We start from the raw sequence: 23,182 nt of genomic DNA, 5'->3' as shown, positions 1-23,182 counted from the left end.
AATCTTAACTACTACCCCATCAAGTGGAATGGGGCCTCATCGTGTACGTCAAGGCTCAACCAGTATTGAAGGAGAGAAAGGGTAAAGTGACAGTACTATGACTTTCTATCAATTTTTTCATTTACAACACTTTTTACTTCTGCTTTAATCCAACCTTAAAAATCACGTAAACTTTTAAAAATAGATTCCATTTGCATGGATACTTGGTTTTTCTAAGAACCAGGTGTTTCCGACGTACCTTCAGGCTGAAGACAGTGGGGTTCATTTACTAAAACTGGAAAGTGCAGAGTCTGGTGCCGCTGTGCATGGGAACCGATCGGCTTGTAACTTCAGCTTGTTTAATGTTTGACAACAAAAAAAATGGAAATTGATTGGTTCTCATGCACAGCTGCACCAGATTTTACACTCTGCAGTCTTTGTAAATCAATGACAGAATGTTTACATCTTCTTCCAGCAACTGCTTCTGACCACCACTAGAGGGAACTCAGAGGAAGACAAGACATGGACTGCTCATGTTTCCTACTAGAATATAACCCCCTCTGTGTCTAGCAACCCCCCCTCCATTCCATAGCTCTCCCTCTGTCTTATCTCACTAACTCTTCTCTTATCTTTATTGCCATTGATTTGTATGTGTTTTTTTTTTTTTGTTGTTTTTTTTCTTTTTTTTTCTCTTCTTTCCCTCCAGAGGTTTTTTTGTTTTGTTTTTTGTTTTGTTTTTTTTACATTCTGCTTAAAAATTTGTAAATCAGTACTGCTTGGACCTTGAAGAAGGGGACATACCTGAAAGCTTGTCCTAAAAAATTGTATGTTAGTGCAAATAAAAAAAACTATCACGGACAGTACTCAATTTTCTCTGTCACAATTGCACTAATACGGCTACAATCACATTAAGTACTACTAGAATATAAAATCCATCTCTTGTCTTCTCTTTAGCTCCCTCTAGTGCTGCAGGAGAATAAGTAACATCGACCTTGAAAATATCCTGAAACCATCATATTTGACAAAAAGTTGCCTCACTGTACTGATCTTTGATTAACATTTCTTTCCTAATCCATAGAAAACTGTCAGACAGACAGCGGACGCTGATGCAGAGCTTTGCTGAGGATGAAGTGGACGTGGAAGGCACAGTGAATGGCTTAACCAACACAACAACGGGTAAAGTGAAGCTATATGAATCTTGACGGTTTTTGGAATCTCGAGTACTGATGGAATGTTTTAAAATGCTGTGGAACTCAAAATGTACCCACAATTTTGGTTAAATCTTTTTACATTCTGCCCTATAAACTGCCTATGATTATGGGTGTGTTTTTGTTACTAATATCATCATTTTCCTTTAAGCTATCCATATGGCTTTCAAAAAAAAGCTCCTTGCAGCTATGAAGGGCAAGCAGGTGTTTTATCCATACCTTTGGCAGATTTCAGCCCTACCTCAATACTTAAAAGCCTGGAAGTTTTGAAAAAGTTTTAGAAAAAAGCTGACACTTCTGATAGCGCTGAAGCGTGCTTAATGCCTCCTGGTCCCCATAGGTTCTTATTCATCCATCACTTTGATGGGCTGTCCCATTGGACAAAAATGTTGGATGTGGAAGGTGAGAGACAAGTTTCAGCACTAAGAAGAACTAGAAGAACTAGAGCTGTATCCAGTGTCTGGCATTTGGACAGAGTTGGGGTGCTGAAATCTCTGGGTGCCTGTATGTCATACCTGCTGGAAGATTTATCTTTTTTTATATTATCATAGTGTGAGAAATGGTTAGGAGTGGCAAGTCTTGTATTCTAAATAAAACAATGTTTTACTTAGCAACCACATTCATTTTTCTGATTGCTAAATGTGCATTGGAAAAAAATTGAAATCTGAGCAGTAGACTTAGAGTGTCTGAAATTAGAACTGTTTGTATTACTGTACAGCCATCACATCTTGTCAGTTCCGCAGTGCACAATAAAATTCAGATTTATGGGTAGGGTAATGCAGAGATCTTCTATTAGTATATAAGTGCTAGTTTGCATTGACTCGCATTGTACTGGGCTTATACCTGTTCTACTCTTTCTGCCCACTAGGCAGTACCCGACAGAACTCTGCAGCTGGGAAGGAGAGTCCTGAGGCTGAGCAGGCAGGGGAAAACGAGGAGGGATTCCTAAGCAAACTAAAGAAAATGTTTAGTTCATGACGGTAGGAGCGCCCTGTTTGTTTCGATGCACAAGGCCAGTTCTCCTTTATCTTACTATATTTTAATCTGCTCCTCGTCTTTGATTAATGAACTTGTATTTTGTTCTAAATTGGCACCATGTGGGGAAACCCATCTAGTGTATGGGGGTACACTACAGATATATGTAATATTTTATGCTCCTGGTTTTATTCAATGCCTGACTACTTGTCAGTGATGTTCTCTCTTACCAGCTGCAGCTTTAGTTAGTGCCCATTGGAAAGGGATAAAATCTTTCTAAGATATTTGTGTAGTGTATCATGTCAATTTCTCCTGATCTTCATCTGTACACTGCCATTGTGTCATTCTTGCAACTTGTGTAGTTTTTGGAAGTTGAGCAGGCAATAAAGTGAGGCAACGTTTGACTCTGGGTTATAACCTCAGCTGTGATGCTTTAAAACCCCACTACAGGCTGATGTTAAATGTACGCATGCAGATGCTTGTGTTAGTATGGTGATCTGTAAGTTGTGGTATTTATTTATTTTTGTTCAGCCCGCTGGATTGAACAAAAAAACTTGGTGTGTACCCCGCATAAGAGCAGGCACCACCTTTTGGAAATGTCTTTCTTCCTTGATTGAGCATTGAGGGGATAGGATGTTGCTTATTGTAGTCTGGATGTGACTTGTTGGCTGCCATTTCCATGTCTGTTATCACATTCTACACTGATCAGTATGGTGGATGAAGCTTTCATCTGCAGTTTGGATAAGTACCATAGACTGCTGATTGCTGCTGGAGTGAAGACCGATGCTGTATATTATGCCAGGATTTCGTTTTCTAATCAATGGGGTCTGTTTAACAAAAAAAAAGTGAAAAAAAAAAAAAAGTTTTTAGTTGTGGTATACCCTGATTTCATATAGTCATTACTGTGAAAAAAAATTGTAATGGCTGGCGTAAATGTCCAATAATCCTTGCTGCTTCCAGATTTGAAAGGAAACCTATAGAGCGAAAATATGGAGGCTTCCATTGCTTTACCCCCTCTGAAAGTACTTGTTCCCTGTCTGTCTCTGGCCTCCATACTTTGAGTCACTTACCAGGAAAAAGCATCAATCTATTGAAGTCAAAGAAAAATTAGCATTGGATGATCTTGGGAAAATTCGCACTTCTCTATGATAGTCAAGCTTGAGGTTTTCAAGTGCCGGAAAGCAACCTGTAATTAAACTTGCTTGTTTTCTGATAAGCTTGATTTTATCAATATTACAGCTAGCACACACTGTGCAGGATCAACATAAATCTTCCCCATTGACCTTTACTAAGGGTTTCTTTTTGGAATCTTTGGTCAATCTCTATACTACCAATACTCTACTACTAATACTTGTTCTGGGTCAGTGACTTAGAACTGAAGACAGAATGAAAATAACTATATATATATATATATATATATATAATATATATATACACATACACACACACACACACACACAATATTTTATATATATATAATATTGTGTGTGTGTGTGTATATATATGTATGTGTGTGTGTGTATAGATATAGAGAGAGAGAGATAACATACTTGCCTTTCTTGCTGATGATACTCCACCACAATGATAGGAAATTGTTTGCCAAAGTCTGCACTGAAACTGATACTTCTGGGAATGTCAGGCTCTGTGGTCCCCCGCAGCTCCCACTGGCTCCTCCTGTGGACCAGATCACCACCGGATCCTTTAAAGGAGGGAGGTCAAAGGGAAGAATTGGTGGGAGATGTTGGCAGCCATCAAGATTGACTCTCTGGGTTTCCCTTCAGACTTCTGGAAAAGATTTCTTAGCATCGGAGTAGGGTGCATTGGTGTGGGCCAAGGCGGGTAATATTTTCTCAGTGTATAAAGTTATTACTAATAAATATACCTACTATGCCGACTAAATCCAATTTTTATCTGTGTGCTGCAGGAAAGAGATCAACTGGAAACTAGAAATGAGAAAAAATGTGGACTCTACTTAATATGGAGAAATGTCACTACGTTAAGATACTGAAAACATCTTCTCTGACTGAAGCCCTTGGTTTACTGTAGCTACCCCTGGCAATACATAACACCACATAAGACTGTAAATGAAGGAGACTTTCAAGGACCGCCCAAGTTTTTTTTTTTTTTTTTTCTTCCTTTTAAATATTTCTTTTGAAATTCTGTAGTGCAATTTATTTGTCTCAATTTGTCACACAAGCTGTAAAGATTGTTACCCAATGAAAATACATGGAAGTTTGTCCCCCTTTTTTCCAGAAGCTCTTTCTGCACTCAGTTATAGTATATTTGACTTTATATTCTATGCCGTGCATCCTCTCATGGGGGGCTTACTTGTTGTCACAGCCAATGGTACATACAGTAAAATAAGTAATTGTGAGAATATCAAATGTGCATAGACACCTTAGCTTATAAAGGTTTTGTGTTCTAGGACAGCGTTTCCCAACTCTTGGAAACCACCAGCAGCACATGATCTACATACTTTAGTTGGGAGGATAGGTGTATTTTAGCTTCATTTGTCAATGTCTAATGGGAGAAGTGCCTGTCTGTGTTGCTTATAGCAGCCAATCGGATCCTTCATTTGAATAATCAAGTAAAGTACTGAAGTAAAGAGAAAACAGTGGTTTCAAATGTGCCATATTAATTTTTACCTAAATCGGAACTTCAACTAAAATGGGAAATTCCACTTATCCTCCTCCTCCTCCTCCTCCCCCATTTCCTCCTTGGCCATTATTATATGTTTTTTTTTTTTTTTTTTCCTGGGAGCAGTTACCTATTTCTAACAGGTACCCGCTCACACTTCCACTTTTCTTGCCTAGACAATAAGAGTGAAAGTTTGGCCCCCTCCTTGACTGCAAACTTCTGTGACATGTCCAGGAGGCTGCGGGACCAGTTTGCGAGTGCAACACATCTCATACATGCACAGTGGGAATCTGGTTGTAAAACAGCAGAAAGTCAAAGCTGGGTTCCCACAGCAAAGATGGTGGCACCAGGGACCCTCAGACCAGTGAAGAACCAGCTCGAGTACAGAAAGCAGTGGCTGGTAAGTGCATGTTTAATAAAAATCAGCAGCTATTATATGCTGTAAACTGCCATTATCTTCACAAATAAAAAGTTTTATTGTTGTAAAAAAAAAAAAAAAATCAGCAGCTACAGTATAGGTAGCTGCTGACTTTTTTTTTTTTTTTTTTTTTTTTTATAAATGAAGTTGCTCTTTTTTGGACAAGGCATTAAAAAAGTACAAAGACTTTGGCAAACCTAATGATTACTGAGAGCTATCAATTTGTGATCCGTATATGTTGACTGCGCCAAGAAACATATGTTAAAAAAAAAAAAATACATTATAGCTTAATGCACAGGAAGGCCTCTACTTTGCTTTCTGCTGCTCTGTATTGAATGTATAGTAGCAGACCTTGTTTCAGTGGGTCATGCTGAGAGTACACCTAGAGATAACCTACCAATAGAGGCAGCCCCTGTTTGGTTCTTCCCCATGGATCCTGCTGAACGCACACCTAAAGATAACCTATGTTGTAGCATGAGAGGTATTTTTCCTATCAAAGAAGTAACTCCTGTAGAATGCTAGAAGCTTTCGGCAGTGCTCAATCCCTGGAAAAGATGTCAGGTTTCATGCCAATTCAGATTTCAAGTATTTTATTTTTTTTTATTTTATTTTTTTAGTGCAGATATTAAAATGTGCAAAAGAAACAAATTGTGGTTATGACTAGTCTCTTACACTCTTTTGTACAAGTAAAGGTGCCTTCGTATGTCTGAGGGGATCTGAGCTGAGGACCTGTTTAGGAAGCACTGTTACAGAGCAAGGGTGCAGACATTAACCACTTCAATACAGGGCACTTAAACACCTTCCTGCCCAGACCAATTTTGAGCTTTCAGCGCTGTCGCACTTTGAATGACTATTGCGCGGTCATGCTACACTGTACCCAAATGAAATTTTTATCATTTTTTCCCCACAAATAGAGCTTTCTTTTGGTGGTATTTGATCACCTCTACGGTTTTTATTTTTTTCCCTACAAATAAATACCGTTTCAGTTTCAAAACTTTGTAAATAAGTACATTTTCTCCTTTACTGATGGGCACTGATGGGGCTACACTGATGGGCACTGATAAGGTGGCACTGATGGGCACCAATGAAGTGGCACTGATGAGGTGGCATTGATGGACACTGATAGGCGGCACGGATGGACACTGATAGGTGGCACAAATTGGCACTGATAGCTGTCACGGATTGGCATGGATGGGCGGCACAGATGGGCATGGATAGGCGGCACAGATGGGCACGGGTGGGCACTCATAGGCGGCACAGGTGGGCACTCATAGGCGGCACAGGTGGGCACTCATAGGCGGCATTGGTGTTATACTGTACTAATGGATGCCAATCAGTGCCAAACAATAATGCATGCCAATCAGTGATGCCCATTGTGGGCTCTGATTGGCATCCATTATGGGCACTGATTGGCATCCATTGTGCTGACCATTGGCATCCCTGGTGGTCTAGGGAGGATTACCTGTTCCCTGGTGGTCTGGTGGCGTCCCTGGTGGTCCAGTGTGGGCATCCTCGGGGGGGGGGGTAATCGATCAGCACAGACCCCCCCTGTCAGAGGAGCAGCCGATCGGCTCTCCTCTACTTGCGTCTGACAGACGCGAGTGAGGAAAAGCCGATCACCGGCTCTTCCCATTTACACTGTGATCAGCCGTGATTGGAAACGGCTGATCACGTGGTAAAGAGTCTCTGTAGGAGACTCTTTACCGAGATCGTAGTTGCCGGGTGTCAGACTGACACCCCGCAACAACGATCGCCGCGATGCGCGCCCCCGGGGGCACGCAGCGGCTCATAATCCTGAGGACGTCATATGACGTCCGGTCAGGATTATGAAACCACTTTGCCGCCGTCTATTTGTAATAGGGCGGGCGGCAAGTGGTTAAAGTATATATCAACCCAATCACTAATGTCATAGAAGCTTTAACATGACAATGTAATTTTCAAAATTTTTTATAAGAATTTTGCTTTTGAGTTGTCGCTCTGTTGCGTGCACCCCTGCTGGAGACTACACATGTCCATGCTGACGCACATTTTCAAAGGCGTGGTTCACTGTTATCGGGAAGCTAATTACGAGCGATGGTGTGCGGCAAAGCTGGAGAGCGCACATGTGAGACAAAAAAAGACTGAAGGAAATCGGCAACACTGAGATGGGAGGGGATAAAAGAGTAAAAACATGTATTTTATAATAAAAATAAAATAAAACATGACAGTGCGCAGAGTGATTGCAATGTCATCCATTGAGGGTGCACTGCTACCTAAAGGCACCCAAACCCTTGCCTAATCCGTATATTAAAAGTCAAACTACAAATGTTTTATTAACATTTACCGGTATATTATTTAGGTATTTGTACTTTGTGACTGGGAAACGATGGCTATGCAGTTTGTAATAATATGAAGGTCTGATGGAAAATAATAGTTTTCATGCTCAAATTATTAGCATTACACCAGGTGTAAGCATACACCTGGAGAAAAAAAAAAGTGGGCGCTATTTTCAGCTGCGTCCAATAACATTTGAAAGTTATCACATAATTGGAAAGGCAAAAAAAAAAGACATACTTAGCCAAGTGTTAAAGCTTTGTGAATTGAACTTATTGTATGCTCCCTGTTGTCAGGCTGTTTTAAAAAAAAAAAAAAAAAAAAAAATCCCAGTTTTAAACCCTAACTTTCAGCGACATGGCTTTCCAAAAACATGTCTACAATACAACTTGCAGTATTCATTTTTATCGCAATGAATATTCTACAATGTGAAGAACAGAGATATTGGTTTAATTTGACAAAAAAAAAAGGATAAATGGGTAAACCTACTAAATGGCCTTCTTGCACACTTTAGGAAATGCCATAATTTGTTGCATTCATTGTCTGTAATATTTTCTTTATGCACATGAAGTTTGTTTTGCTGCTGATTAAGATTTAAATACCTTATAAAACCTCTGCCACTCAGTAATTTCTTGTGTGATTTTATATATATATATATATATATATATATATATATATATATATATATATATATATATATATATATATAAATATAATTTAATTTTTTTCTATTTTAGACAATCCATCATTCAAAAAATGGTTTTGCTGTTTTACTTACAACATAAGTATTGTCTGTTTTAAAACTCAAACAAGTATATTACTATATGGTCAAAGAGGACTTGAATTCTATTCATAACACATATTTACATATGCATAATATCTAGATTTATAATATAGCTACAATAAAATGTGCTAGTGCTACTTGATACCTTTTTGCATTCCTTGCTGTTCTTGTATAAATAGTATTGTGGAGCTGCTCTGTCACTGTTCTAGAGCAGGACACACAAACCGCTTTGTGTGATCTCTGAATTCTGTGCTGTAATTCACATTATAGGCGGCGACCAACATTTTACCGCTTTGTAAAATGTCTGTCCCATTCACACAGCAGTACCGCTTTGCGTTGCAGCGTACAGGTAAGTATAACATGTTTGTTATTTTAATAAAACAAAAAAATCTAGACTTGTCAATCCAGTCTAAGGCTGGGTTCACACCGCTGCGGGGGGAGAACCGGATGTGATTCGCACAGCAAATCACATCCGATCTCCGTAGCACTGCGAGTTCAGCCATACAGATAGTATGGCTGAACTCGCAGCTGTCCCGCAGCAAACTCGCACAGGACCCTTTTTTGGGTCCGCAACGGAATCGGATCGCATGGGGGTTCACACCATGCGATCCGATTCCTGTGCGAGTCGGCAGATCGCACTGCGATATGCCGACAGATCTGGGGGTGTCATTAACATAACATTGACACCCCCAGCCGTCCGCATAGGGCAGTGTGAACTGCCGGCGGGAGGTGAGCGATGCGGGAAAACGCCGCGGATTCGCGGCGTTCCCGCATCGCAATAGTGTGAACCTAGCCTAATGGACCAAATCATGGCATTATTTGTTTTGAGGGCAGAGACCACTAGCTTGCTCTCGTGCCTCCTCATAAAAAAATTTGTCTTTACCCAGGGCCTTGTTGGCTTTTGAGTTATTAGGTTGCAGGCAGGTGCTGTCTGAACTGCAGGTGGTGCTCAACTGCAGCAGCAATGTAAAGGGAGAGGAAGCCTTGAGGAACCTGGTTCCTCTATGGTTTCCTGGGTCACTCTGGCAGCGATCAGATTAGATGCTGGCTGCCCATGTGCATCTGGTGGCTATCTTAAGTGTGCTTTATGCCATTGGTTAGGGAAAGGTACCCTATCTGTGCAGGACTGTACTAGTGATAGGGAACGGTTTATAACAAAGCGGACAACCGTAGGGTTACATCTTTCTGGATACCTTCCTGATTGGGCACGAGATGGCCAGGATCCATTCTGCCCCCCTCTCAACAGATGCTATTGGTTCGGTTGGAACCTGCTTCTCCTGGTTATTGGAACTGTGAATACACCCAGCTGAGTAGCTGTCCCACTGGGTTTGTTGTGACCTGTTGCTGTATTACTTCAATACAAGATTTCCCTTGCACCTGACTTTGTACTATTGCCGCTGCACCCCACCTGCAAGCTACTTGGGGCTCTGATCTTGAGTTGCTACAGTCTTTGAGCTTGCCCCTGGGAAGTCACAGCCCACTGCTATTGGTGGCAAATTAAGAGACCATTTTGATTCTTACTGATGCAATACACACCACTCTAAAATTAGAGAATCAGCCTGTTTTTTTTACCAGTGCATTTTTCCAGTCTTGGGTCACTTAGACACACTAAGACTGCAAGGACTTTTCCATTGTACCCACCTATGGAAGAATCTTGACCAGCTGTTTGCTTCCCCAAGTGCTTATTAATTTGGGCAGAATAATGTACAAAAGTAGTCTACCTCCACTGTGGGGCTGTCTCCTTTTAATCTGCATAGCCTGTAAGGGACATCTCTTTGGATCTACTCTGATACCATTATCATGTATGCTACTAGTAGCAAGAGCATCCATCCTCTGTGGAAGAAGTCTAAAGAACAGACTGCAAAGTCTTAATAAAAATTGTCTCTTCCATTCCTCCGCTACCATGCCCTCCACATTATGACCCCAAAGCTTGGCTCCCAGTCCATGAGCAAGGTCTGAGGCTCCAAACTCTGTCAAATCCTCACACAATCCTTCCTTGGCAGAAAGGTGTGCCTCCTCATTCCAGAGTTGGGGATATTTGGAATCCACTAGATCTGTCTTTGCTTTCTTTGACCGAAGAGACTTTCTGGCTTCTGTGAAAATAATATACAAATGTACCTATATACACTAATGGAAGTGTACCTACATGTCCCAATTTTCCAGCACATCTTTTCCTAGGCTTTGCTGTGGAGTCCCTACACCAGTGGCTCTCAACCCCGTCCTCAAATACTACAGGCCATGCTTTCAGGTTTTCCTTAATCTTGCACAGGTGCTTTAAATCAAAGTCAATGGCTTGGTATTTTGGACCGCTATTTTATCCAAGAGAAATTCACAAAACAAGGCTTGTTGGTACTTGAGGACAGGGTTGCGAAACCACTGCCCTACACTACCAGTTTATGGCCCTGTCGTTTGGTCTTTCATCTACGCCACAGGTGTTTACCAAGGTGCTGGTCCCAGTATTGGCCCTACTGCACTCTCATAGCATCCCCATTTTAATATACTTAGATGATTTCCTGTTGAGGGAACAGTTGGCGCAGGTTCTGTTGGAAAAAGTAGCTTTGACTGTCCAGACTTTCCCCTGGTTTGGATAGATCCTGTGCCCCTCAGTAGACGCCAACATTTTTTACAGTGAGTATTAAAAATAAATCCTATTTTGCTAGTTACACACAGACTCTGCTTCCTACTTTGCAGTACTACATGACACGTGTGCTTTCTAACAACTGATAATGCACTTATTGGATGATATCTCAACAGTTAGAGGTAAATATGTATTTTATTTGTTTTCATCACATAAGGCAATACAACCATAGGTTATACCCAATTAACACTGAGTGGACAATGAGAGTGCATATCATGCAAGCAAGTAAACAGATTACTGAGTAAGCATTATGTGATAAAACAGACAAGGTATAAGATCGTGTATGGTTAAAGGAAGAGGGGAGAGGAAAATATAATCTAGAAAGAGAAAGAATGAAAGGAATCAAGGCCTAGAGCTGCCCCATGGCTAGACAATGATGAGGTAGAGATACATTTTTTAATACTTAGGAATATATTCTAATAGATTGATTATAACATGTCTTTCAGTGCAGTAGAGGTAGAGCAGTCAAGCCACACAAGCTATAAGGTTTTGAACTTCTCGATATCTCAATAGTTAAAGGACAACTATTGTGTCATAACTTATTCATTTTGTGTAGAATAGAATATAGATGGTTGATATTGCCTTCAGCTGCTCCTTGCATATTCTCTGTGTCCCCATTGCAGGCTAAGATTATGTAGACCAGCTTGTTCCCTTTTTGGAGCATGCCCAGTTTCAGTCTCCTTCTAAGCTCTTCATTTATTGCTTTTTCTGTGCAGCCCCCGTGACTATAGAGCAGTGGTCTCCAGACCGTGGCCCTTTGCTTGCTTTTATCTGGCCCTTGGGGCACTATTTCATCTACTAATACTAACAATGGTAAATATAGCTGAGACCAATAAGTGGGGCACAATTCCTCATGCTGACACAAAAGATGGGGCAGTTCCACCCAATGACATCAGTAATGGGGTACGATTTTGCCCACTGACCCCAACGATGGCGTACAATGCCTCCCACTCATATCAAAGATGGGGCGTTGTTTTTTCCTGTGACATCAGGACCTTTTCTATTCCCAAAGGTCACAGTCTGGCCCCTCTAAAGTCTGAAGGACAGTGAGCTGGCCCCCTGTTTAGAAAGTTTGGAGACCCTTGCTATAGGCTTGTGCAATTCGTTTCGTAACGAATCGAAATTCGGCCGAATTTTGCATCGAATAAAAAAATAACAAATTACAACGAATACGAAAGAAATATAACGAATGAATTCGAATGAATTGGACATGATTCGAAATTATTTCAACCCCATTCGAAATTATTTCAACATGATTCGACATTATTTCAACCGCTCTCGAAAATATTTTGTGACCCGATTTTAGGGCCATGTATCTCGGGGTCACTTGGTGCTAGAAACTTCAAATTTGGATATGTTGTATTGCTAGTATAATTTTGCATACCAAATTTGGGGTTTCTAGCTATAAGTGACCCCGAGATATGTGGCCCCAAAATCGGGTCGCAAAATGTTATTAGTTATTAGAGCAGAGAATGGTATGCAAACACAATAGTACTAGCACTACAATATATCCAAATTTGGAGTTTCTAGCACCAAGTGACCCCGAGACACATGGCCCTAAAGTCGGGTCACAAAATATTTTCGAATGTGGTTGAAATAATGTCGAATCATGTTGAAATCATTTAGAATCCGGTAGAAATATTTTCGAATTTCGTTGAAATATTTTCGAATGTGGCCGATTTTTCGAATTCAATAGAAAACTAAACAAAATCCGAAAACTAATTTAAGGAAGTTAACGAATATAACTAAACGAAATTAATGAATTAACGAATTAAAACTAAACAAATTTTTTCCTTTTGCACATGTCTACCTTGCTATAGATTCACACATATGGGCTTCTACACAGTGGTAAATTACACTCACCCCCCCTTCCCTCCTTCCTCCTCCTCCATGTCCTCATATTGCTAAACACTATGAGGACAAGTTATAGTATGCTGATTGGTTACATTCACTAAGTAACTCCCAAAAAAGCTTAGTTTTGGTATAAATCATTATTAAATATATCAAATGTAATACCTGTAAAGTAAAAAAAAAAAAAAGCCTGGAAGCTAGTGTCCGTCATCTCTGACTCTGCCTACACCTTATTAATTCACAAAAAAACACAACTGATGTTCAATAAAGATTTCTAAGGAGCGATAAAACTGTTATTTGATATTTAAAATCGAATTTGAATTGCTCTTCTGAAACAGTTTTTTAGTCATGTGACTGGCACAGCACCAATCAGGGCTGTGCAGACAGACTCAGAGAGCATACATCAGCAGCGTAATAGAAGCCCCTTTAAGGATCTTTCCCTGCAGATGCCACAGAACAAGGAAAGATCATGTGACTAAACAGTGCTGCAGGAATAAGGTACTTAGGATAGGATTTAAAAAAAAAAAAACACAGTGCCATGATATGCAGTATCTCACAAAAGTGAGTACACCCCTCACATTTTTGTAAATATTTTATTATATCTTTTCATGTGACAACACTGAAAAAATTACACTTTGCTACAATGTAAAGTATTGAGTGTACAGCTTGTATAACAGTGTAAATTTTCTGTCCCCTCAAAATAACTCAACACGCAGTCATTATTCTCTAAACCGCTGGCAACAAAAGTGAGTGCACCCCTAAGTGAAAATGTCCAAATTGGGCCCAAAGTGTCATTATTTTGTGTGGCCACCATTATTTTCCAGCACTGCCTTAATTCTCTTGGGCATGGAGTTCACTAGAGCTTCACAGATTGTCACCGGAGTCCTCTTTCACTCCTCCGTGACGACATCACAGAGCTGGTAGATGTAGAGCAACAATTCTTTTTTTCAGATCCTCAGAGAGTTCTTTGTTCTCCCCATTCACACCTGAGACCATGTAACACTAATGAGTCACATGACACCGGGGAGGTAAAATGGCTAATTGGGCCCCATTTGGACATTTTCACTTAGGGGGTGTACTCACTTTTGTTGCCAGCAGTTTAGACATTAATGGCTGTGTGTTGAGTTATTTTGAGGGGACAGCAAATTTACACTGTTATACAAGCTGTACACTCACTACTTTACATTGTAGCAAAGTGCTATTTCTTCAGTGTTGTCACATGAAAAGATATAATAAAATATTTACAAAAATGTGAGGGGTACACTGTTTACTATACTATCACTGTAATGTCAGATCCAGCCATTTTTGGATAGTGGTTACAAAGGAAAGGTCAGCTGAATTTGTTATGTTTATGCAGCCAGTTATAAATTGTCTAAAACAATTTCAAGGCCCTGCGATTGCAGTACATTTGAGATCCGTATAAAAAATGTATTTCAAATTTATTTTTATTTTTTGAAATACACGTGTTTTGTATTTCAGGCCATAGAAAAGCAAGAAGTATGCATTTTTGAAATGCGCTAAAGACTATTTTGCTATACTCAAACCCAGAAAAATCAAAGATAAAACCATTAAATATGATAGAACTGACTTTTCCTTGCAATTTATGGGTGGTTTGATTGTATCCCAGGCAGACCAGTACTGTGGTAAGGCACCTCAAGAGGACCAGCCTCTCCATATACTTAATACTGTAAGCCAGGGGTGTCCAAACTTTTTTCAAAGAGGGCCGGATTTGATGAAGTGAACATGCGCGAGGGCCGACCATTTTGCCTGACATTCTTTGAATCGTTAAAATTCGGTCTAAGTGTGTTTGTTCAAGCTCTAATACACTGCCCAACAAGAATTCTCTTGCCTTTGTGGCTGTGTGTGGGAAGAAATGAGCTTGGGCGTATTTGTACATACTGTATTAATTGGCGTATAACACACACCTACACTTTAAGAGGGAAGTTTCAGGAAAAAAAAAAAGTTGAAATAAAGAACTGTGAAGCAAAATAATGGTCAGTGCCCACCAATGCAGCCTAATCAGTGCACATCTGCAGACCCACCTTTGCCAGGAACACACCCACCACAGCCAGGAATGCACTCACCATAGCCAAGAATGCCCCCACCATAGCAAGGAATGCCCCACCATAGCCAGGAATGCCCCCACCATAGCAAGGAATGCCCCCACCATAGCCAAGAATGCCCCCACCATAGCCAGGAATGCCCCCACCATAGTCAGGAATTCCCCCACCATAGCCAGGAATGCAGCACCATTGCCAGGGACGCAGCACCATTGCCAGGGACGCAGCACCATTGCCAGGGACGCAGCATCATTGCCAGGAATGCCTCCCCAAATGCCTCACCATTGCCAGGAATGCCTCCCCAAATGCCTCACCATTGCCAGGAATGCAGCACCATTGCCAGGGACGCAGCACCATTGCCAGGGATGCAGCACCATTGCCAGGGACGCAGCACCATTGCCTGGGACGCAGCACCATTGCCAGGAATGCCTCACCATTGCCAGGAATGCCTCCCCAAATGCCTCACCATTGCCAGGAATGCAGCACCATTGCCAGGAATGCAGCACCATTGCCAGGAATGACTCACCATTGCCAGGAATGCAGCACCATTGCCAGGAATGCAGGACCATTGCCAGGAATGACTCACCATTGCCAGGAACGCAGCACCATTGCCAGGGACGCAGCACCATTGCCAGGGACGCAGCACCATTGCCAGGGACGCAGCCCTGGGACGCAGCACCATTGCCAGGAATGCCTCCCCAAATGCCTCACCATTGCCAGGAATGCCTCCCCAAATGCCTCACCATTGCCAGGAATGCAGCACCATTGCCAGGAACGCAGCACCATTGCCAGGAACGCAGCACCATTGCCAGGAACGCAGCACCATTGCCAGGAATGCACTGACGAGCGCCAAAGGAGAATCTCCTGTTTACACGGCGGCTTCTTTAATAGAAAGTCCCGCCTCCTTTGATGGACAGAACAGTCGTCCAATGGCAGTGCAGAAGAAGGACTTCCTATTACAGAGGCCGCCCGTAAACAGGAAATTCTCCTGTGTACGGCGCTCGGTCCTGTCCTCCCTGTACCTTCCGAAGCATATATATCTTTTGTGGCCCCGGCGCTGGGAGATCGTCGGGGGCCACAAAAGATATGTATGTCCAAATAACCAGGCGGGCCGTTCAAAACCGGGCCGCGGGCCGCGATTGGCCCGCGGGCCGGACTTTGGACATGCCTGCTGTAAGCAATCAAATATGTGCTATTTTTCTGTTCTCCTTCGTGGAAAGGCATAGTCTTGAGCAGGTCGCGTTGCTAGGTCTACAAAAGATTTGGGGCTAAAGTCCATAGCAGCGAAGTAAAAAAAGTCATACGCTTGGGCGGGCAAACACATGAATATAATATACGTACGTGTGTGTGTGTGTGTGTGTATATATCCCCAGAGAGCACACTTACATCAGGGTCCCCAGAGAGCCCTGCAGAGACTTGGGGCTATGGGCCTCAGATTCGGGGCTATAGCCCCAAAAGCCACCCCCTAGCAACTCCATTGGTCTTGAGAAAGACAATGAATAATAAAGATTAGTGAACTGAACTTTATGGTATTCGCTTGTTTTGATCCCAACATGTCTACTTTGTTAAAAAATAAAAACAACAAGTGTCCACAAGGTGTCACCCTTGTCTTCTGGATTCTATAGGTTGCTACGTTCCTTGACATTCACCTGTCAATTTTGGTCTCTGTGCATCAACTTTATTCTAACAAATGATGCAAGACCCTTATGTTTTTTTTTTTTTTGTGGCTAACCAAGCAGCTGAAAATAAGAACCTTTTTGATCAGTTTCTATAATTGTTTCAGTGATAGTTGGAAACAAACATTATTATTTAAGCGACAAAAAAATTGTCAGGATTCACCTTGGATGCATGTATGTTTCTGATGCAATCTGAGAAGGATGGAGGTCTGGGGTGGTGAATGTCCCCATTACATGCCCTTGAATAAAATTTTAGCTAACACGATTTTTCTTGATCCGGTTGTGAACTGTTTACAGCAGGGATATGCAATTAGCGGACCTCCAGCTGTTGCAAAACTACAAGTCCCATCATGCCTCTGCCTCTTGGTGTCATACTTGTGGCTGTCAGAGACTTGCTATGCCTCATGGGAGTTGTAGTTGGCAGAGGCATGGTGGGACTTGTAGTTTTGCAACAGCTGGAGGTCCGCTAATTGCATATCCCTGGTTTACAGTAACTGATTTTTAATTTTTTTTTACGTTACATCCTGTGTAGAACATCTAGAAGAGTTTACAGACATTGCAAAGACAAACTGAATTATGCTTGTAGAGTTGTACCAGGCTGCCATTCTAAGGCCTCGTTCATATGGGTGTAATTAAGCGTATGCCCGTGCAAAGGCCATCTTTGCTCACACGATTTGCAAACGTTTGCATGCAGGCAGTCCCATTAAGGTCGATTGGGATGCAGCAGCTGCTCCCAATATGATGTGGGTATGTGTGTCTGAACTCACACAATCTGCACTTGGGGACCTGCACCGACACAGATGTCAAATTGGGAGCAGCGGCTGTATGTGTGCCAACTAACTTTAACATTGACACCTGTACATCCCATGCAGGCACAAGGCCCTTGCATGGTCTGTATGCCTAAAGAAGATCTTCACTCCACCTTCCAAAAAAAAAAAAAGAAAGGTCAGCTTCTACAAATACCGTAGCTGCTCACTTTTAATAAAAGGACACTTACTTGTCCAGGGATCCAGTGGCATCCTTACCCAGGCCGGTTGTTTGCTGGTCTTTGTGTCCGTGGCACCAACATGTTTACTTTGGAAGGCTGGCTGTGACTTCTTGTGGCTTCACAGCCAACCTCCCGCTGTGCATACGCGAGCCATGCTGTGCTTTGTGAATGGTCCCACAGCCTCCTGTGAGCTGTGACATGTCCCAGAAGGCTGTGGGCAAGGGCAGGGCAAACTTTTGCTAGGATTGCTGTTTTATCAGGGTTACGTTTTTGGGGTTATATTTGGGATGTGCAGAGAGAGAGAGATCACACAAATGCTTATAAGTATAACATTTAATTAAAGCGGTAGTAAACCCGCAAATTTTTTATTTTATTTTTTAAACCTGCAAAGCAAAAGGCATAATGAGCTAGTATGCACCGCATACTAGCTCATTATGAAATACTTACCTTAGAACGAGGCCCCGACATCTGGCCCGGGTATCGCGGCTCCGGCGCTGTGAGTGGCCGGAGCCGCGATATCGCATATCGCGATATCGCATTTCAGTCCGGCCGGACGAGCGCTGCCGGATTTTCACGGCGAGAACCCCCTTGTGCGCATGCACCGCTGCAGTCAGCGGCGCATACCGAGGGGAATATCTCCTAAACCGTACAGGTTTAGGAGATATTTTTTTTACCTACAGGTAAGCCTTATTATAGGCTTTCCTGTAGGTAAAAGTTAAAAAATTGACCATACAACCACTTTAAGAAATGACAGCTACATATAACAAATGTAATATGAATACATAACTAAAGATGCTGTTTTGCCACAGAGTCCTGCCTGCTTTTGTGGCGTGGCATAGGTGATGAGATCAGAGGCTTGCATGATAGCAGCTCTGAGGCAAGACTGAATATTCCAAGTTTTTAGCTGTGTTATATACAGGACTTGTGTGTAAGGAAATGACCAAACCCCCTTGCAAGCAACATGACCTTTTAAGGACTTGGTCAGTTTGTAATGACAATTCTTTGGTATGAAGTCAGCCCAGGTAACCAGGCTTGGGAGGCTTTATTAGATATTGGGAGATAACTTTATTAAATAGGAGTTTCCATTAAAAAAATAAAATAAAAGTCAGCAGCTACAAATACTGCAGCTGCTGACTTTTAATAATCGGACACTTACCTGTTTTAGAGTCCAGCGATGCGGGGGAACGAAGCCCCGCTCGTCCCCCCCCCCTCCACTTGGCCATGCCGGCATTGTAACTGTGAAGCCACAGCTGAGCACCCACTGCGCATGCGCAAGCGGCGCCGTGATTGGCCACGCAGACATCTGGGACCTTTCACGTGTCCCAGATGACTGACAGGAGGGAGGGGGCAGAGCTGAGCTCTTCCTGCGCTGAGGGGAAGTAATGTCACCAGCCCAGGCACTGATGGAGGCAGACTATGAGGGACCCCCTAGCAACAGGCATTTAGACGTGAGTTAAAAGAAAAAAAAAACTTTTTTTTTATATATTTTTTATGAATTTTAATGATTTGTTGTTTTTTTTTTTTTTTTGGTGTGCAACCCCACTTTAAGGAAATATGAAATGTCCTCATCATACGCCTAGGTGATCTAAGCAGACGTAGGAGCTGGTACCTATCAAAACTAGGGACTCCCCCTTAAAAAAAAAACTGTATCAAGTTCTGCTTTAAGCATGCTCCGTGTGCACAAGGTTCTACATTTTAATCTTGTAGTTGATGAAGAGATGCTGCACATCAAACCAATTAAAATGCATCTCAAATAAAGGAAACTTGTACACAGAGAATATGTAGGTTGCCACTGCTAACCTCCCCCTGAAAAAAAAAATTCCCTGCCTGCCAAACTGATCCATGGTATTTAAGACTTTCTGAGCTGCTGACTAAGAACAAGTGTTCAGTACAAGATTTCTGACTTCACCTACTGCATACTTGTTCTGGCTCTGTGGCTCAAATTATTAAAGCTGAAGACAGCCGGGTAACTAGCAATTTCCTTTTGCATGGATGAAGAAAAAAACCTTGACAAATTGTAATCCTTAAGTAAACCGGTCATGAGAAAAATGGGTTTGCCATTGCTGACCTGTTCTGAAGAGTCTAGAGAAGTGGTCTCCAAACTGCTGCCTGAGGGCCAGATGTGGCCCCTTGTTTGTCTCACTCTGGCCCTTGGGCGCTATTTCTCCCACTGTGATACAAGGCACTCTTACCCCCACTGACACCAATGATGGGGCACTATCCCCCCAACCCCCTCCCCTCTCCACTGACACCAATGAAGGAGCACTATTTCTCCAACTAATGCCAGTGATGGGACAATGATTACTTCCACTGACACCGGGGCAATTTCTACTCCTACTGACCACAGTCTGGCCTGTCTAAAGGACAGTTAATTGGCCCTTTGTTTAAAAAGATTGGAGACCCTTGGTCTAGACTCTGAAGATGCTCGTCTGTCCTGCGAATTTTCTGGCATAAATACTTTTTGGGTCACTGATCTGAAACAGGTATGAAGATCAGGGAAATCAAGGAAAGGTCAATAGTCCTCTCATACTTATTCAAGGTCAGTGACTGAAAGTAATAAAGCGAGAAGGACAGCAGGACAACAGGCAATTACACTGGATTCACACCTATGCATTTTTAGTGCTTTTTGCATTTTGCAAATTTGCACTACAGTCCATTTAAAGCGGGAGTCCACCGGGACTCCGCGTTTTTTTTTTTTTTTTAAAAGCCAGCAGCTACAAATACTGCAGCTGCTGACTTTTAAAATAGTGACACTTACCTGTCCAGCGCGCCGGCGATGTCGGCACCCGAAGCCGATCTCTAGATCGTCTGTAAGGTGCTGCCGCCGCCATCTTGGGTATGGGAATCAGGAAATGGAGCCTTTCGGCTTCATTTCCCGGTTCCCTACTGCGCATGCGCGAATCGCGCTGCGCAATAAGGACGGTCCCCGCTGCCTCTGGGATCTGTGTGTTTCCCAGCAGGCAGCAGGGCACTTGCGGAAAGGGGTGTAATCTACGCCCCTTTCCGCAGAGAGCTATCCTGGAAGTGGGTGCAGAATACCTGTACTGTACAGGTATCTGAACCCCCCTCCCCCCTGAAAGGTGCCAATTGTGGCGCCGGAGGGGGGGAGGGTTTCCGATGAGCGGAGGTCCACTTTAGGGTGGACCTCCGCTTTAACATGGTTTCCTATGGAACACGTTCTGTAGTGCAAATCTGCAAAATGCAAAAAGCACTAAAACTGCATAGGTGTGAATCCACCCTGAGGCTCGATTCACATCTATGCATGTTGCTTTTGAGCGTTTTTGCAGTGCTTTTTGCGGTGCTTGTCGCCTTTTTGGACACGCGTTTTTACCGTGATTTTGCCCTGTTTCGTGCGTTTGTTTTTTTTGTTTTTACACTGTGGTTGCTTAGAAACCAGCTATATACATTGAAAAAAAAAAACGCAAATCACGGCAAAAACGCTGTAAAACGCGGTACTTGCGTTTTTGATGCAGGTCCATTGACTTCTATTACATGCAAAACGCTGCATTTTGCATGAAAAAAAGTCCCCGACCCTTTCCAAAAACGCAGAGGCACAAAAATGCATTGATGTGAACATGTTCCATAGGAACCCATGTTAAAAAATTTCCCTGCATTTCTGCAAAATGCATCAAAAAACGTGTTAGTGTGAATCAAGCCTAATGGTGCTCCAACACCATGCAGTTTGGTGCAGCGCGTTTTTTGGAATGAATGGGCTGCCCTACACACGGGAATATGAGACAAAAACACACAGGAACCTGCGGTAGCTTTAGGTGTGATCCTGTGTTCAGGCTGGAAACGTCGCTGTCGGGATGTATATATTTACATTGGAAAGTTTAAGTCGCTGTCTTTTGAATAAAAGCTGTTTCTGTATAATCTTATTGAAGCCCTTGCGGTGGGTAAGCCTTTAGGCCTCATGCCCATGCGCTTAGCAGCTCCTGTATGCTGGGGCATAAAATCCCCGGTGCTTTCTTGTGCCCGCAACCAAAACAAGTAAATGGCTATACACAGCAATGGCAATGGCTTCTGCCTTAGCGACTACCTGTACATGGGTGAATGGAGTTCCCCCCTGAACACAAAATTTTAGAAAGAAGCACCATACACACATTCATTGGCAAGCGCCAATGCAGAAGCTATTCACCTGTATTGGCAGCTGTACACAGCACAGGCAGCTACCCAGGTGCCAGGGATTTTATAGCTCAGGAGGTATTAAGCTTCCATGTCAACAAGGGCCTTATTCCAAGGACTGGGAGCCCAGTGCATACTGACAAGCAGGACATCACTGTACAAGGCCCTCTTTGTGACTATTATAGCAGTGTGCATCCTACACATTAAATATATTTATTTCTTCCTGCGACTCCATTGGGGAGATTTTCCCTCTTGTACTGTCCCTGTGACACCAGGACAAGAAATGCTTCCTTCTCAGGGACAGACTACAGTAAGGCCTTGTTCACACGTGGCATATCAATGTGTAGTATTACGCTTATTGGGATTTTTTGCAGCTGCGGGCATCATCCCGGTATAACCCCCGAAAGCAGAGTACGCACATCTGCGTACGCTCGTCGCGAACGGGTTAAATATACCTATATAGACCAGACCTAAATGAAGGGCTTTGTTCCAAATCAGGGACAGTCCCTCAAAATCAGGGACAGTTGGGGATATGCTCACATGAGTGTACATTATAGTACCTCCATGTGATTGAAGCGTTTAGCAGTGTGCACCCTACATGGCACTCACACTGGCAGGGTTGCCACCTGTCCAGGATTCACCCAGACAGTTCAGGTTTTGAATCATGTGTACGGATTTCAGTTCACCTGAAACCCAGACATTATTCAGACCAGACTGTCATACGCAAATCTGTTGCCACTGTGGGCGGCTGTTTGGGGGCAGATTTGGCATCACTGAAGGGTGGGGTGATGATGTCAGTGAGAGCAATTTGGCTACACCCACTGGCGCACTCTGTGCACTACAGTGCTACTTTCCTTGGGGCACCCAAATGTGTCACAGGTCTTTTATAATCCTATAGTCTTTACTGCAAAAATAAATAAGAACTTGCCCTGTGCCGCAAAAGTGTTTGGGTTTGGCTTGAAGAAAAGGTAGCAACCCTACACACAGGTATACGTTATAGTACGCCCATGTGGGGTGAAGCCTTAGCAGCGTACACCCTACACCGCCCTCACACAGGTGTATAGTACGCCCATGTGGGGTGAAGCCTTAGCAGCATGCACCCTACACGGCCCTCACACAGGTGTATAGTACGCCCATGTGGGGTGAAGCCTTAGCAGCGTGCACCCTACACGGCCCTCACATGGATGTATAGTACACCCATGTGGGGTGAAGCCTTAGCAGCGTGCACCCTACACGGCCCTCACACAGGTGTATAGTACGCCCATGTGGGGTGAAGCCTTAGCAGCGTGCACCCTACACGGCCCTCACACAGGTGTATAGTACGCCCATGTGGGGTGAAGCCTTAGCAGCGTGCACCCTACACGGCCCTCACACGGATGTATAGTACACCCATGTGGGGTGAAGCCTTAGCAGCGTGCACCCTACACGGCCCTCACACAGGTGTATAGTACGCCCATGTGTGGTGAAGCCTTAGCAGCGTGCACCCTACACGGCCCTCACACAGGTGTATAGTACGCCCATGTGGTGTGA

At 43.0% G+C, this 23,182-nt stretch overlaps 1 protein-coding gene across 3 annotated transcripts in view; it reads left to right on the top strand.

Moving 5' to 3' along the window:
- The window catches only part of DNAJA3 (DnaJ heat shock protein family (Hsp40) member A3), a 32,114-nt gene extending 23,658 nt beyond the window's left edge, over positions 1–8,456 (top strand). The window contains exons 10-12 of one of the 3 annotated variants that reach the window (XM_077449250.1): positions 1,058–1,155; positions 2,056–2,167; positions 4,087–8,456. In XM_077449250.1, the coding sequence (XP_077305376.1) occupies positions 1,058–1,155; positions 2,056–2,165 (208 nt within the window). In that variant the 3' untranslated portion in view covers positions 2,166–2,167; positions 4,087–8,456. Of the gene's footprint in view, positions 1–1,057; positions 1,156–2,055; positions 2,200–4,086 lie in introns of all 3 variants that reach the window. The other 2 variants (XM_077449249.1, XM_077449251.1) reach the window with 2 other exon arrangements.
- Positions 8,457–23,182: the final 14,726 nt, after the last annotated feature.

This window comes from Lithobates pipiens, unplaced genomic scaffold (assembly GCF_037356315.1).
Source record: "Lithobates pipiens isolate NorthernLeopardFrog02 unplaced genomic scaffold, aLitPip1_a1.2 Scaffold_22, whole genome shotgun sequence".
Lineage (NCBI taxonomy): Eukaryota > Metazoa > Chordata > Amphibia > Anura > Ranidae > Lithobates > Lithobates pipiens.
Note: the sequence above shows the minus strand (reverse complement) of the source record. Positions and strands in the feature narration are given on the sequence as shown.